General features: G+C 41.4%; 1 protein-coding gene across 3 annotated transcripts in view; it reads right to left on the bottom strand.

Annotated features, from left to right (window-relative positions):
• The window catches only part of CLUAP1 (clusterin associated protein 1), a 75,395-nt gene that overhangs the window by 45,809 nt on the left and 13,150 nt on the right, over positions 1-16,436 (bottom strand). For all 3 annotated transcript variants that reach the window (XM_063343634.1, XM_063343636.1, XM_063343635.1), the window contains exons 6-8: positions 7,263-7,346; positions 5,355-5,488; positions 4,030-4,171 (exon numbers count right to left, since the gene is read on the bottom strand). In XM_063343634.1, the coding sequence (XP_063199704.1) occupies positions 4,030-4,171; positions 5,355-5,488; positions 7,263-7,346 (360 nt within the window). The remainder of the gene's footprint in view (positions 1-4,029; positions 4,172-5,354; positions 5,489-7,262; positions 7,347-16,436) is intronic.

Below are 16,436 nucleotides of genomic sequence, written 5' to 3'. Positions count from 1 at the left end.
AGTGCGAGAAACTCACTCGAAGGAGGAGTCATGTGAGGACTTCTGACATCTCCACAAATGAGAGCTGGGAACAGACAAATAATTTCATCTTTTTCATACATTTCAAAGGGCTTCCACATCAAACGGGCAGGTGCTCTGCAGGTGGTAATTTCCTCATCAATTAACTGTTCGGTTCCACCAATTCATTCGGTTCAGACTCAAAACCAAGCCTTTAAGTTCCTTTTAAGACAGAGAGAGATTTCTCAGTCCAGTGCCTGGCAGGAGACTCCTGCCCATTGCTCTCCAACCACCGCTCCATATTGTTTCAGACACCGGGAGGCAAAGGGAACAGGAAACTGGAGACAACAACAGGAGCTCCGGAGCGCTCCTTTCCATGCAACTGTACACCTACCACATGGAAGGACAAACCACAAAAATCCACACAAACGAGCACTGCAGTCTGGAAAGGCTGGAGTGCTTCAACTGCTCAATGTCACTTAATTAAAATTGTGTGCTCAGGTACAATCTTTAAATCACTTTTCTAATTAGGAAATGCACTCTGGCCCAGGTCATTAGCTGCGCAACGTCAGCAGGGTACCAACACAGCTTGGAGTCTAAGTGCACTAGAGATTAGTCTCGTTATTCAGCAACGGTCTCTCAATCAGAACAAAAATTCCTCCTGAAAACATGCACCTAGTCAAGGAAAGGGCTCCAGGAATCAGTCCTCAGTGCTGAGAAGCACACGGAGTGCTGGATTAATCTAATTACATTGCTGCTGCTTTTTCCTGGCAAGCTATTTAACAAAATACACAGCGATGATAAAAAAAAAAATTGACTCTCACTTCCACTACAGAAGATAATTAAGATTTGTTTGGTGAAACAAAAGACAAATCAGGGTTGGAAAAAAAATCAACATAATTTTCAGTGGTTTTTGACAGCTGGAGAGAGTGAATATTAAAATGGATTAAATACAATTATCCTAGTTATTTTTTTTCTTGATTCCGAAAATGACACAGAGATGATGAATTTCAGGACAAGACACAGCATCGGCTTGGAGCAAACTGCTTTTTTTCAAGCATGTAATAACCGACCCACAGATTTGCTTCACCAACAAGTAGCCAAAGGTGATGATGCACTACCTGAAAAGCAGATGAAGAGTGACAGAAGTGAGAGAAATGCCCTGATGTTCCAGGTTAGCAAGAGACTATTCTGAAATGGATTAAACGGTGGACAGTCTTTTTAAAATAAAAAAAGTAAAAAAGGCCCCCCACTGGTTTGGAAATAGGAATGCACCATCAAGTCTCTTGATTTAGCTGGGACCCAGATTCTTCATCTTGTTTCAGTTATCAGGTCTTGGACCCTGATTTTGAGCACTGATATCTCATAATGACTTCAAGTAACAGTCTGGACTCAAGCACTCCTGAAAATCTGGCTGTAAGAGAGACACATGTGTAGCCTCCTCTTCTACCAAAGCAACAGCTTCTACAACAAAGCAGTCATGGCTACCTGAGACACGGTATTGCTGCCCACAGAGAGACTGTTAGAGCCTCATCCTTTAAATATTTTTAGACACTCCAATTTTCTGGTTTTGATCCCTGTGCTCCTCTCTCCAGTTCTGAAGAACAACTGTCAAATGTACCTTTTTTCCCCCCTTTATATTTTTGGTCTTCCCAAACACTGCCTAGGGAAAAGATTTAACAGACTAATACGTAAGAAGTGAAATTAAATGATCCCAGGGTACTTTCAGGGGGAAGCTCAAGCTACAGAACTAGATTTGACAGGTAAACCTCACGCTGGTTTAAGCTAACACAATGTATTTTACAGATAAAAGGTTCAGCACAAGTAACTTGACCACTTGAGGTCACAGTTAGAGACACCCAAGCACAGACCTCCAGACACAGCCAAACCCACTCCAAATGCAGAAGACCCTACAGCATTTTGCTTTTAGCATAAACCACATCTTAAAGATATTTCCAGTTCTGACGTCTGCTAACACATACAAGCGATAGAAGTGTGCAGAGAAAAAACACATCTTTTTTGTCACAAGCCTTTATACTCTTTAATTCTGCGTAACGCTGAAGCATTGTTACCTGCTCATCCTAGTAAATGAAAAGCCAAACCATATGGGTAGATTTCCAGGTGTCTTACAGACAGAAGGAGGAAAAGGAAAATAAAAAGGACTCTCCATATTCTAAGCACGGGCACAGGCCTGAATAACAAAGGCTTTTTCTTCGTCTTATTATCTTTTAACAAAAATCCCCTGAAGAGCTGTACGCCAACTCATTACTAACTTCTGTGCATGAATTTATAAACAGTTTCAGGTAGCTCAGTTCAAAACATTTCTACTTTTGCTATTAAGTCTCAATGGCATTTGAACAGAAGGGAAAAAAAAAAATCAGATTTTAGGCTTCATTTCAAGATTATGATTTAATTGAAGGGGGTTTTTTGGCCAAAGATATGGAGAAGAACTAGAACATTATAAAACAAGACACATGAAAATACCAAGCTGACTACAGATTAGAAAGATGTGGAATAACGTCTACAGAGACAGTGCTTATAAAAAGGGAGGTTAATGGGAAATTGGTTCACAATGATTAATAAGTTGTCAAATGCCCACGTTATCGTTTAAAAGACGAGTTATTTTATCCCTCAAGCAAATAATGCAGCAAAATATTTGAGCCTTCTCAAAAGAATACAGCATGCCTTTTGCTATGTCCAAAAGGTGATGGAAATTACCATATTTTCTCCAGACTGGCCTGAAGCCCTGGACATTGTACTGTACAGCTTCGACGCGCAGAAACAGAGCACAGGCGATGGTCAAAGGGAAGGCTCCTTGGCACAGTCAGTTCTACGGAATGATAAGGCTTTCTAAAAAGACATCTCACAGATGCAAGAGAGACAGATTATAGGAGAATGGGAACTATAGAGTTACTGAGCTTTATCTGCAGCCTAAGCACAGGCCACAAAATTTTACTGTAACTAAACACACGTATGAATATTTCAAAGGAGAAGGCTGAAAAGTTGGGGTCAAACTACTTTGTTTTCACATCAGTAGGCACACACAGGCACGGCAAAAGCAAAACACACAGTCATAGCCAGATAGAAGGAACATTATGCACAGCTCTCCCATATTTCTGCCAGGAACAAGAGTTAAGTTGTGTTGACAAAATAAAACATGATCTGCATATGAATGACAGGACGATCCCGAAAGAGGAAGCACTCCTTAACTCAAAGTATAGCGCACCCACCAGTATTAAGCTCATTGACTGAAACATGTTTTCAATGAAGATACACCAGGTAATGACGGTGAGAAGGATGAAAAGCCGCCAAGTAAAACACGGAGCTATGGGAAGCTGAATGAAAGGTTGGCTGAAAGCGCTGCAGTCCAACAAACATCCAAAGGAAAGTACGGAGCAAGATGAGATACAGGCGCAGATTATCCAGCAGGATACAAAACAGAGATTCGCGCTGAACTGATACAATTCAGCAAGTCAACAGAAAATAGAATTTCTGCCAAACAAAACTGAAGTCGATGTCAGCAACTGAAGGATATGTAAGCGAGGATTCCAGCATATCTGATCTTTTCACTGATACTCTTTCCTCTTTTCTTTGAGGAGGACTACTACGAGGAAATTGAAGAGCCTGGTGCTGAGAAACCCTTATACATCAGTTGCTGGCAAGAGGATAAAAATAAGCGCCTAATAACTCTTAGCGCATACGTTGTACGTGGCAAAAGGAAGATTAGAAATGCTGAAAACGTTCTTCATGAACAAAAAAATCATCAACTGAAAACGAGTCCGGGAAGTCAGAGACTGGAAAGGGGCATCATTACACTGGTTTAACTTCACTAACTCCAAAAATAAAGCTGTATTATCACGCTTGTCCGAGTGCAGTCACACTTACTGGATTGTCAGTAAACTGCCAGTCACTCAGAGCTGGCTCTACAACTAGTAAAGTGCTGCTTTGGCAAAGGGTATTAAAACATTTTCTGTTATAAGGCCAAGAACTAGAGGATATACAGTCTTGCTGAGCATTTCTAAGCTGTTTTACCTCAAACATCTCTTGCTCTGTCCTACGATGATCATCCAGGAGCTGCTCCATGTAGGTCAGATTACGGAATTTTTCTAGATAAATACTATATTGTTTCTGCAGTTGCTCCTCAATCTTCTCATACTCATCCATAAAAGCAGGACTGGAGAGAACAAGCACAAACTACTCAGTGAAATATTGACCTGTATACGCAGAATTCTGAAATAAGCATTTTTGGCTTTGCAGCTTCCTTTCCATGTCTACTAAACTAAACTAAAAGGACCTTTTGTTTTTAAGGTTCCATACTACTTCAGAGACTGAAAGCCTAAGACAAAAAACCTCCTTAAACTATCCTGCAAAAATTACATCTAGCAAAGGAAAGGTTATTGCGTACCCACTACCATTTCCTTTCAAACAGGCAGAAAGGCAGCATTTTGGCCCTTTTGGCAGGCAAGTCTAAGTTAATTGTCCTGCTGTTCCACGGCCAAAAAAACTAGCTTGTAGCATGGCTGCTAAATCACCTACTTTGATGGAGACTTACTTCCTACAAAGACGTGACGTGTCATTATGAGCATAACTAGACTTGACGCCGGTAAGTGACGATGGCCTTATACTGCAGAGCTAACTGTTGCACCCCAAAGAACACTGCTGCCGTTCGATGCTTCACATCTACCCAAAACGCTTCCTCCAAAGGGTTACCGATCAAAATGTGTATACGAACCAATGTCATTCCTTCCACCACTCATTCCTCTAATATTTCCTGTTCTTTTTTTTTTCATGTTAGGTCAAAAACAGAGCATGATCTTGCAAATTGTATAAACCTGCAGTTTAATTAAGGGCAAGAAATCTAACCAAACTGTGAATCTGAACATCTTGATTTTACAGCAGGCTGTATCACTGCCTAGAGGAACCGATCCTAACAAGGGATGCATAATGAACTTCTTTTTAATGGCGGCTAAGAAGGCTAGAAGCCTCAGGGAACAGAGGGAATGTTCGCACCAGTTGCCATTTTCAGGAGAACTACCTGACACAATCCATGGTTAATAACAAAGGGGAAGACAAGACATACTATCTGACCATTTTGTGTGGCTCAAGCAGCAATTAGGCAACCGCAACAAATAATAATCTGGCCACTTAACAGCCTTGAAATTCTGATTTCAAATACATGGTAAGGGAAAAATGAACAATTACAATCCAGATAGGGCATTTCTAGAGAAGAGAATCTCTCTTCATCTCAGTCTCATTACAGACTTCACTCCTCGCTGCTCTAAGCATTAACAGCACACAGTTCCATCATTTATGCTAACACTCATTTATGCAGTAGATAATCAGTTCATAATCTTTACCGAACACTTTGCAGCGTCTGTAGCCTCTTCTGACTTCTTTCCAGCTCCAATTTTCGTTTTTCAATCTTGGCTTCCAAATTGGCTTCATCCAAAGCTACATTATTCAACATGTCCTTAGTCTTTTGGACTTCTTCCTAAAAGAGAAGGATGGTGAACCATGGCTTGCATTGGAATAATTAGAATTATCATTCAGATGCTGACCATTTTTCTGTATAATCTTACATCTCAGGTTACCAAATAAGTTTATAAGAATGAACTAGGACATAAACCGGCCAATGAAAAACAGATAAAAGTCACTTTATAAAGAACATAGTCTATCCAAATATCTTCATCACAGAATCACATCCTTTTCTAAGTCTTGCTTTACCCATCTTTTCAAAATCTGGGAAGCATCCTGAACATTGCAACATGTGCTACAGGAACCAGAAGGGGGAAGTGGGAATACTCCAGTTTATTAAAATGAACTGAGCACGTTCAGTGTGCTCATGCTCAGGAAACCACGAGCACCACACTTGCTGAAATTCCAGCAGTAATTGTTAGGTGCTGCTCAGCTCTAATAGGTCATTTCATTAACTGGTCCAGAACTAAAACAGCTGAGGTATGTGTTATTGATATTTCCCAAGAAGCCAACTGCTCTTCCATGCTGCTGTTTGTTTATTAGCGCTACTGCCTAGAATAGCAATGCATATTAACAACATTTAGAATTTATATAGACTGCGAGTGGGAGAAGAAACATAAGGAAAGATTGCCTGAAGTATCTATTGATTATGCACTGGCTGTTTAAATCTGGAACTCCACTCCTTGTAATTACTCACTTGGACTGGATACAGTTTGCAGTTAAATAACTTACAATAATCACTAGGATTTAATTAACCACCATACTTGCACAGTGGCTGTGAGTGCAGCTAATGGGTCAGAAATACAGGAACCCAAGCACTGGAGCAAGGACAGTGCTCCCAAGACTGGGACAGACAAAAGGTCCTCCAAAATGAGAACCGTAACGATGCACTGGCATGGCACTAATTAGCACAGAGCCAGTTCTTCTCACCCCTTGGCCAGCTCAGCTCTCCTGCTTCCAGAGCCCAACTTCACAACTCCAGGAGTACCAGCACATTTTGCATTACCAGGTACAGCCCTTGCAGCCCTGACTCTGCCAAGTTGACATGGCTTAGACAATGTGGGTGGGATGTAGATTTCTGTGCTGATTTAGGCAATTTTTACCCCTCCTGTAGAGCTTCTGGGGTGATGACTGAGCTCCTAGCAGAGGCAGGAAATATGACTAAAATGCAGAGGGTTTTTCTGTCATTTTCTCCCAAGAGAGGCACCACGGGAGGTCAAGTGCAATTCTTTGATGCATCAACTGGAGGAATGTTTCTGCGTATTGAACCAAGACAGTTATACAGTGCAACAGTCTGAAAGCAGAGAAGGTCTTAACATGCTCTCCTAGGTAGTGCTGCTAACATCATTTACCCTTTCTGCTGCAGGCTGTGATTTCTGCCTGCCAGCTCACACTCATCACCACGCAGACACCCCCTTCACTCTGCCAGGAAAGCTATCAGTTTCAATTAACGGGCTTGTTCACTCTGAACACAACAGATTTCCCAAATAAACCAGAAGGATCGTCAGTGACCGTATTCATTACCACGACACAAGGAGTCATCACAGACTCATCTCTGCCTTGATGAACTTCTGTTCACACGTCTGATGTTACCTAAAGACCAAAGTGTGCATTAGCCATTAACTGAAGTTCAACATTAGCTATTAACTAACCAGGTACAGCACTACCTGCTCCAGCAACTGAAGGCGATATATGCTTTGGCACTCTTAACCTGTTGATAAGAAGAGCTACATTCTTCTTGCAGGAGAGGAATGATAGTTTTGCAATTAAATAAATAACATTTTGCTTACCAGAACACAGTCAATGGCAACCTTCATCATCTTCTCAGCCTCATTTATCTCCAAAGGTCTGGCAATAGATTCTGTTCTTGCTTCCTATGAAATAAAAACACACCAGTCTATTTAAGCACTACACAAAGGAACTAATATATGCAGAACTGAGGGTGGTCAAGTAACAATGATATGATCATCTGCATAATAAATGGAGTAGGATTTAGTGTTTATTCACCAGGGCTAAGGTAATTTAAAGAACAAGAGATGATGAGAGAGACAGTTAAGTGAGGCTGAGATTAACACTGAGCAATTAAAGTATCTTTACAAAACAAGATAAGTGCTACTGTCTGAACTGCAAGAATGCAGATTTTTGGAAACTGCGCTGGTTATTACCTGTTGAGCAAGGTATGCAAGGTAGCACAGAAGATTTCATCATCTTTACAACATGACCCATGAAAACAATAGTGGAGGTAGATGAACAGTGTCACCAAAATTACGGAGAAACAAGCCCTATGAATCCATCTAACTCAGCCAGGCAGCTGGGACAGTCAGCAGGTGCCTCCTACACCCATATGAAAATCAGATGGTGCGGATGTATGGGCTTCTCCAATTCTGATAACCAAGTGGTTCAGAATCTTCATCAAAACAGTGTTCCTTATTTAGATCCCAAAGGACGAAAAAAACCTCTTCCCTCCTCAGCAGCTTTGGGGACAGATGGGCTTAGGGGTATTCAGTGTGCATTTGTCTGTCTGATGTCTTACAACACTGACCTGGTCATCTTATGAAAGCACTGGATTACTTGTTTGCTACTGGGAGGACAGGAGGGAGATTTTTCCAGTTAAATGTCCTTAAAAATCATCTTACATTGGCAAACCATTTGGTAACAGGTGGATAAAGATGGAAATAGCATCTCTGTAGAGAACATCTGACTAAGAATCTAAAAATGCTTCATACACATTGCAAGAGGCTGCACCCAGCCTACAACAAGATGAATTCTGGCAGCAGATGCAATTACTCTGTGAAGTTACGGTGCCAGATGCTCCAGGTTGCACGGGCAAGTACGAGCAGAGGTAGTCCAGCTCCCTCCCCACCAACTCAAGTTCAGGGGGTCGCACGGTGAACCCAATCATGGAGCTCATCCAGACAAAAAAACCAGCTTTTTGTGCTGAGCGTATTCCTCTGCTGGATCAGTTCCCTGAACAAGCCTGCCACGTGCTGCACCAAGGCTTTTTTTTCTGGCACAAGAAAAGAAGTAGAAGAAATATTATGTTAGGGATAGTGACAGGAGCTACATCTGTTAGTGGCAGTGAAAGCTCACTCTGCCTAAAGTGCCTGTGAACATTCCCCCATCCGCACAGAAATACAAGCCCCAAGCAGCAGAAAGTTAATTTGGATGAAAATAAGACACAAAGAGCCTGCACAATACATATTCCTGAATAACTCCACAGGTAGACGCCTTTGGAGAAAGACCGGACAAGAATAATGTAGCTGAGTAGCAATTCTGAGAACCTTATGCATTTAACAAGCTCAACAAAACGCCGATTTATTTGTGAGGACTTTGCCTAAACTGAAACGGCAGCCAGGGTCAGCCTGGCGAAGACTCGGACAACCGTACTCGGCTCTTCACGGCAGCAGCGAGATCTCTGCTACAGAGAATATTTCAAACAAAATAGTTTTTCACTCAGCAGGGGGAAGGAAATTATTTTCCTTCCCGCTTTCAAAAGGGATAAAAAAACCCAGCAAGGACCTTAGTTTTTAATTATAAACAACTCCCTTACCAATATCCTTGCAGTAGCCTGGTAAAACACCCACAGAACACTGCAGCATGTCAGGGTAACCGATGGGTTTTAGATAAACTTTTGAGGATCTGCCCTTTTAAGTTGGAATCATTTATACAAGTTTAATGTCTTTTCTTCTTCTACCTTCCCTCGGCTTCCCACGGGAGTTTCACGTACAGATTACAGTCTTCATGCAGGAATCCACATCATTTTCTAGACAAGGTTAAGTCCTGCCATCACACCTGCTTGGAAAAATCTGGCAGGGCCATGAAGAGTAGCGTAAAAGCAGAAGTTTGTATTTTCAGAGTGCGGAATCAGGGCTGAACTGGAAAAGGAGAAGGCAAGGGCAGTTAACCTCCCCGCAGCCCAGCAGACCAAGAGAAGAACTGAAGAGGACCGTTACAGCTTCTGTACGCACACGGCTCCTCCCTAAGACTCTGCATTCGTACGTACATTTTTCATTTCACTGCTACAAACGGTGCCATTAACCTAATTTTGACACTTTGGAGTAATAAATCTAAGTGGAAAATATAGTAAATATAATGGAAAAATAGTAATATATAATCATAGAATCACAGAATGGTTTGAGTTAGAAGGGACCTTAAAGATCATCTTGTTCCAATCCCCCTGCCCTGGGCAGGGACACCGGAAGTGGAAATATAATGGCAAAATAAATATATATGTGGAGGGTATCAAAGCTGTTGATAAATTTTTTAATGGATGTTTGTAAAAACTTCCCTGGGTATCCATCACTGGGCTGTTTCCTGTTATCCTGTGACAACTCCCAAAGAGAAAACTCTTGTTTCTAACATCTCTTTCAGGAAGGACCCTGCAACTGCCCGTATAGGAGAGGATTAAAAGGAAGGCAGCTCACATTAATATGCCTGGATAAAAATAATCACTCCACAAAGATTATGAAGACATTAGGAAAAGCATTTACTTTAAAAATACCAAAGCTGGTCAATTTAAACATTGTTAAGCCACAAGCAAATTAAAGAAAATGAATTTAACACAATGACTTTCACTATTTCTGACTCCCCACATGGGCAAATAAAGCACATTTTTCTTCCAGCCTGACTCATCCTCACTAGCATTTCTTACCCAATATAAAATATGCAGAAACATGACAACTGAGATTTTTAAAACCTGGCTTTACACAAAGGCTCTTCTGTTTATGCTTAAATCTGTGGATACAAATAGGCTGTATACTTGAAGGCAAAACCAATTTTCTAAATTTGTCCAAATACCAGGTATTACATTGCCACCGGCTGTACTCGCAATTCCTTGTGCTCAAAAAAAAAAAGCACCCGAATGAAACTGAGCTGAAAAAATATGGGCTCGTTCATTTTCTTTTGAAGTAATGTACTCTTTGCAATTAGGTGTACTAATCAGAATACACATTATAATACACAAGAGGTTTCCTTTAAATTAACCATCAAAAATAGAGTTCTTGGGAGAGGTGAAAAATCTAGACAAAAAAAAATTATCAAGGCAAGAGGAGGTAAGAAGCAGAACAATTTAGGACTATGCCCGGTAATTACAACTTGAGAAAACAAACATATGCAAAACCAGAGAGGGATTCATCAACAAGCTGATTGAACAGGAAGCGCTGGTAAGTGGTAAACAAAGTGTCCAAGAGCTCCCTGGCTATAGTTTTACATGATAAATACTAATTAAAAATCAGGGAAGCCAAGTGTAAAATTATTTTTTTATGAACTAAAGCTGACAATTATTAAAGAAAACACACGACAGCACACAAGAGACACCATTTGCTGGCATTATTTATCTCCCCTGTTTGGACTAATATTTGGTGCCGCGTGGAAAGGTTAGGACTTAAATTCTTCCAGTTTTGAATTTCACTTTGGACAAAGCCAATTGGAAGCACTAACAAATGACTTGGCTGGTTTAGACTTGAAAACTTTGTTTTCTTTGCAAATGAGAATTTCATTACAAAGTCAGAAAGATTTCTACTCAAAGACAAGCTGACCACCCAATCAAGCAGAAGAGAGCACAGCCTGACAGGACGTTCCCCGCAGGACATAGAAAGTTAGAACAAAAGCCAGCTCTGCCCAAATTGCACCCATTTTGTCATTAAAAATGAAGATAAGTTTCCTTAGAGCAAAACTGTACTGCAGTCATTTCAGGAAATAACACTGATCTTAAAGCCTTCAAAACTCCATCTGTCTAAAGAATTTACTCGTCTCAAATCTGCGTCCCCACTAAGCGATGCTCCCCTGGGTCAAACACCAGCGAAGGGAAAAGGCCATGGCAGATCTTCAGCGCAGAAGCCCGGGGTTCTGTCCACAGGAATCAGATCAGCAGCCAGGCTTCTGGAAGAGGCAATTTGCTGCAGGAACCACCTTTCTGGGGAGAATTCAAGCCTGCTACAGGACCACAAGTTACCATTATTCTCTAAACACTCAGTTGAGCGTTGCAGTCCAGCTTCTTTCTGCCAAAGGATAGCGATGGTTTGGCTAACCAGGAGTTCTACCTCGCTCAGCAAAAAAGCATCCTGAAAGATCCATATACAGAGGTAGTAACCTCGTCAAACCCTCTTGCAGCTTCCCTGCCAGATACCCAGCTAAACGTCAAAAAGCTGTTTGAAATATGCAATGCAGAAAAGCAGCACAGGACTTGCCTTCGCTGTCGCTAAAGATCTATTCCACAAAACTCTGCAGCCCCAAGTTTCCTGGATGTGGAAATACGTGGATTTCTCTGCCCCTCCGGGATCAATAGGGAATACCTATCTTTTATTCAAAGTATAGTATCTTTTAGAGCATGTACACGATCTCCAAAATACATAGCAACATGCAGGTGACTCCATCACCTGAACAATCTGATATTCCAGGTATGCCCTAAGTCCTGTATTATATTTGCCAGCTCTCTTCAATTGTCTTGGACGCTCTCAGACATCTAAAATGAGACTGTATGCCTATATTTAGACACCTATATTGCATGTTAAAGTTCATGTTCCCAAATAAAAAACAAAACAACCCACCATCAACAACAACAACAAAAAAACCCAAAAACCCCACAACCAAACCCACAGATAAAAGCTCCTGAAAGTTTCAATTCGGGCCCACTTACATGTCAACTATAAGAAACATTCTATATCGACAATTAAAACTGCTGGGAATACAAAACTGAAGACCAAGAATTAGCAAAAAGCTCTACAGAGGGAAATGGTATGTTGTCAAGCATATGGGCTCCACAGAGCACGTACTGGCGGAGGTCAAGATAACGGCTCCTGTGTCTCCTGACCTTAGCAGAAACTGGTAACAAACCCCAGCACTTTTGAGGCACATTGTACCTTTCCATTGTGTGCAAGGTCTTATAATCTGGTTCAGAATCCTTGTATGAAGGAAAATGTTGGGAGCCCTTCCTGAAATATAAGAAAGGCTCTGTTGCAGCTTGGCTCATTTAGCTTAAAGGTCAGACCCAAGTATCAGTGCCATCACTTGGCCTTCTACTGAAACCTGAAAAGCTTCTCAAAGTCAGTCGACTATCCAGGTAGTAACAGCGACATTCCCTATAGACACTTGTCTGTATGCGGAGCATCCTGCAAAGTGGACTGAAATGCAAATTTCGAGTGGGCTTGCTACTTTGTGTTGTCGCGCTGACCAAATATGCTAATATGCAAGAGGTAATCCATTCCACTTTATTACACCGCTGGCGATGCTCCTGCCTCCCTGGGTCCTGCACTGTTAACATGGAAGCCACCCTAAATTACATAGTGCCTCGCTGCACAGCAATGTCACCATGCAGAAAGCCCAATGCACAAAGAGTGGGGGCAGGAGGACACCACCATGTCTGCAGACGCACCCCACCGCTTCCCTTACTGAGAATCTTCCCTCCCCAGGAGCTTTATTCTTGGTTAACAATGAAGAGCCACCACTGCAAAACCATTCTGCAAATATGCCCAGCAAAACATTTTCAACTGGTAATGGTTTTCCATCATTACGCATCAAAAACTGATAAACCAGCTTCCTGCATGCTTGACGTATGGATAAATGGATGCACATATCTTCTGAACCACAGTAAGGAACCAAGGCAAGTAATTAAGCATGACCAGCACACAAGTCACTCACGATAAATGTGGTACAATATATATATACATTGATGAGCACAAGGTCTAGAAGAGGTTTCTAAACACCTTTTTTGTGGAAAGTTTTTCCCCCCCAACACACTGGCTTTTGCACCAAACATGCAAAGGTTCAATCCTTCCTCTTTTTTCAGGAGTTCGTAAGCCGCCTCACTGCCACTGTGTGTTGGCTTCACAGTCTTCAGCCTTAGTCCAGGAAGCATTTTACATCCCATAATCCCTGCAAATATGGGTTTTCCAACTAATGCTGCCGATACAGGCAATAAAACTCTCCTTTGGGAGAGTTTACTAACACACACTGTGTCGACGTTTGTCCAATATAGGGAATGGATAATTAGCCATCATTATACATCAACAGCAAGGTACAGGAGGGACATTAAAAACAATCCAGACCTGAAGGAATCTTGATACTTCCTAACAGCTTGTTTTCTGCTTCAAGAGATTAAAGCTCAAGCTAATTGAGAATTTTGCTACTTCCAGGCTCCCATAAAACCACGCTGCTTTCTCGTATGCTCATCTCAGCAGTCCACAAAGGGAATCCACAGAGACATCTCCCTACTCAGCAATGCAGAACTCTCAATCAAAGTCAGTGTTCAAAACCCTCTGGCTATCCTGATGAGTAAAAAGCATGCCCCAAGAAGATCTGAGATAAAGAACCAACTGGAAAGCGTAATTTTTCTGCAGACCAAAAAGAATCAGAAGGCCTGCCTAGCCGGATAAGAAGGAATCTGAACATATGCTTTATGACAGAAGAAACCCCTTACAAATGTTGGCACACAGACTGCTGAGGCACAAAAGAAAACTTTAAACCTTTCTGACAGGCACGAAGTTACACTGCTCTGTCCCCCCCCACACCCTCCCCCAGGAGTCCACCCGTCTTCTGGTTCAAGAGCTGGTTCCACTGAATTGCCCTCAGCTCACAAACCCCAGCACATGCTCACTGTTGTCTTCCAACATCCTTAAAAACCTCACCTCTAATTTACTTCATGTAAGGTTTCGTGGCACACAGCATTGGTAAAGCTTGGATTCGTCCACAGGACTACAGGGTGTCACTTAACCAGGAGGTGGCTTGTGATGTCTCTTCCAGAGCCTGGCGAGACGACAAGGAACATATCTCTTCTAGCAGAGCAAAAGCTAGGTTTGTGAGTGAAATTCCTAACATAAACAGATAGAAATGTTCTTGGGCAGCATGGAGCGGTGGGAGCTTGCTTTCTGTTTTTTAAAGGGAAAAAGAGCAGGGTCATCAAAAAGGCAAGACACCCAGTCAGGCAAAAAAATCTTGCCGGTTTCTCCTTTTATCCACATTCTTCTGTGACAAAACTAGAAACAAAATTTCCTTTCCTTATAGATAACATATAAGAAAACTTCAGGACGGTTATGATTTTCTTAGGGGGAAAAAAAGCAACAAAATGGAGTATGTTTTTCAGCAGCACCTTTCAGACCTCAAAGACACAAGACGACATCGTGCAAAGTTGCAGCAAACGTGCAGGTGTTGTGTCTGCAGCATTACCACCCAAAGAGAGTTTAAACTTTTAATTCACATCAAGCCTTTGACCTCAGTAAACATTACCATACAACTTTGGTTTCTATTCCCAGCAAAGCTTAACCAGCAGTAAGTGGAGTGGCTTTTGTATTCCAGCGACAGAAATACCGGGTGGTGCTCTCCAGCCAGAAATAAAAAAAAAAAAAAAAAAAAGGTATTTTAAATAGCTAAAAATAGCTAAAATCATTGTCCTTCTGCTTAAGGCAGCACATTTTCCTCTTATGTAATTAAAATTTTGACATGGCTTTGAGACACATACTTTGTGTCTCATGAAGGAAGGTTAGGAATAACAAACAACCAAAACCTTACCAGATATTCAGTAGACAGTGTTTCTGATTTAGCCCCATTAAGTGGAACCTGCAGAGTCACACAGGTTTTGACAAATGCTGTGACACAAAAAAGATGGTTCAGGTGTGATTTTCTTCCCAGCCAAGCTAGAACGGTTTTTCAAAACAGTCTAGAACTGAGCTACAAGAATTCAGATCTTCCAACTGGGTGACAGAATCCTCAATGCACTGACATAACTGGTCCCCAGACTGGGAGGAGAAACGTGCCACCCAGCAATTTATAGCTGCCGCTATGTCTCCAAGATAAATGCTAATGGGAAGTTCACTACAAAATCATTTCTTACATAAAACACATACCCACAACTGTTATACCCACACAGCATACAGCCATGGTTATGCTTACAGCAATCTAAAACATAAAGCAGTATTGATTCAAATATATCTTCCAATTGCAAGGTTTAATTTTGGCTTCGGTTTTTCATGGCTTCCCACTGTGCAATAAGCCCCTTTTCTCAAATGTGAAAGGTCAGGTTTTGGTTTGAAGCAGGACAGTTCAAGGAATTTGAATTCACCAGAGTTCCGTCAATTTCAGGTTACAAATTTCCACTAGAAAATATTTTTCCCTCCCTGATACGTGGTGACATTGTAGCCAAAGCACAGGAAATAAAAGAAATTAGTTTATCGGCCTCCCCCAGGCAGTATCTCGGACCCAGAACTAACATTTGGCAGACGGAAAACGGTTCCAATGTTACAAATAAAATAATTTTTTGTAGTTAACTTCCAAAGAGTACTGAATAACGCAGCCATCGCTCAAATCAGATCTACCTCTCTACAGAAAGAGCAGGCGGTGAGCTCCAGCAGCGTGAGAGGGGGCAGGCAGGGAGAAGGGTTCTTTAATCAAAAGGCTGGGAATAAAGAGATCCAAGTTAAATGTCCTTAGTGGCAACTCTTTTCATTGTAACTAATACCGTCTGGGTTCCACAGCTAGATCTAAATGCCTTTGGCTCTCCTAAGAGTTTAATTCAAGCATTTCACAAACCGAAGTCAATAAATACATTCTCAGTGACTTCCATCAGTTTTGGAACAAGCTTAGACTGCGCACACACACAACAGTAACACTCGTAGCAACACCCTGTACTTAGAAATTTATCCTCTATAGATTGGGAAGGACTTTGGCTGGCTGTTAAAAGCTTTAATCTACAAAATTACAGAAATTACTTTATTTACACAAGAGGATACTGAGGGAATAAGCAGTTTGTTCAAGGTCACAGAAGGAGTAAGTGCCAAGTGGAGCATTAGAAAACAAACCCAATGCGTTGCCCATCTTCAGCACAAGCTAAGTACATTAAAAAAAATAAATTTCAGTTTTCTTCAGTTTCACATGGCTTAGAGTTAATTAAGAGGTAAATAAAATGAAAACAACCTTGAGAAGGTCAGAAATCTTCATGCCTGCTACCAACACAGAGGCAGTTTTATTCTGGC

This window comes from Chroicocephalus ridibundus, chromosome 8 (assembly GCF_963924245.1).
Source record: "Chroicocephalus ridibundus chromosome 8, bChrRid1.1, whole genome shotgun sequence".
NCBI classification, from domain to species: domain Eukaryota; kingdom Metazoa; phylum Chordata; class Aves; order Charadriiformes; family Laridae; genus Chroicocephalus; species Chroicocephalus ridibundus.
Note: the sequence above shows the minus strand (reverse complement) of the source record. Positions and strands in the feature narration are given on the sequence as shown.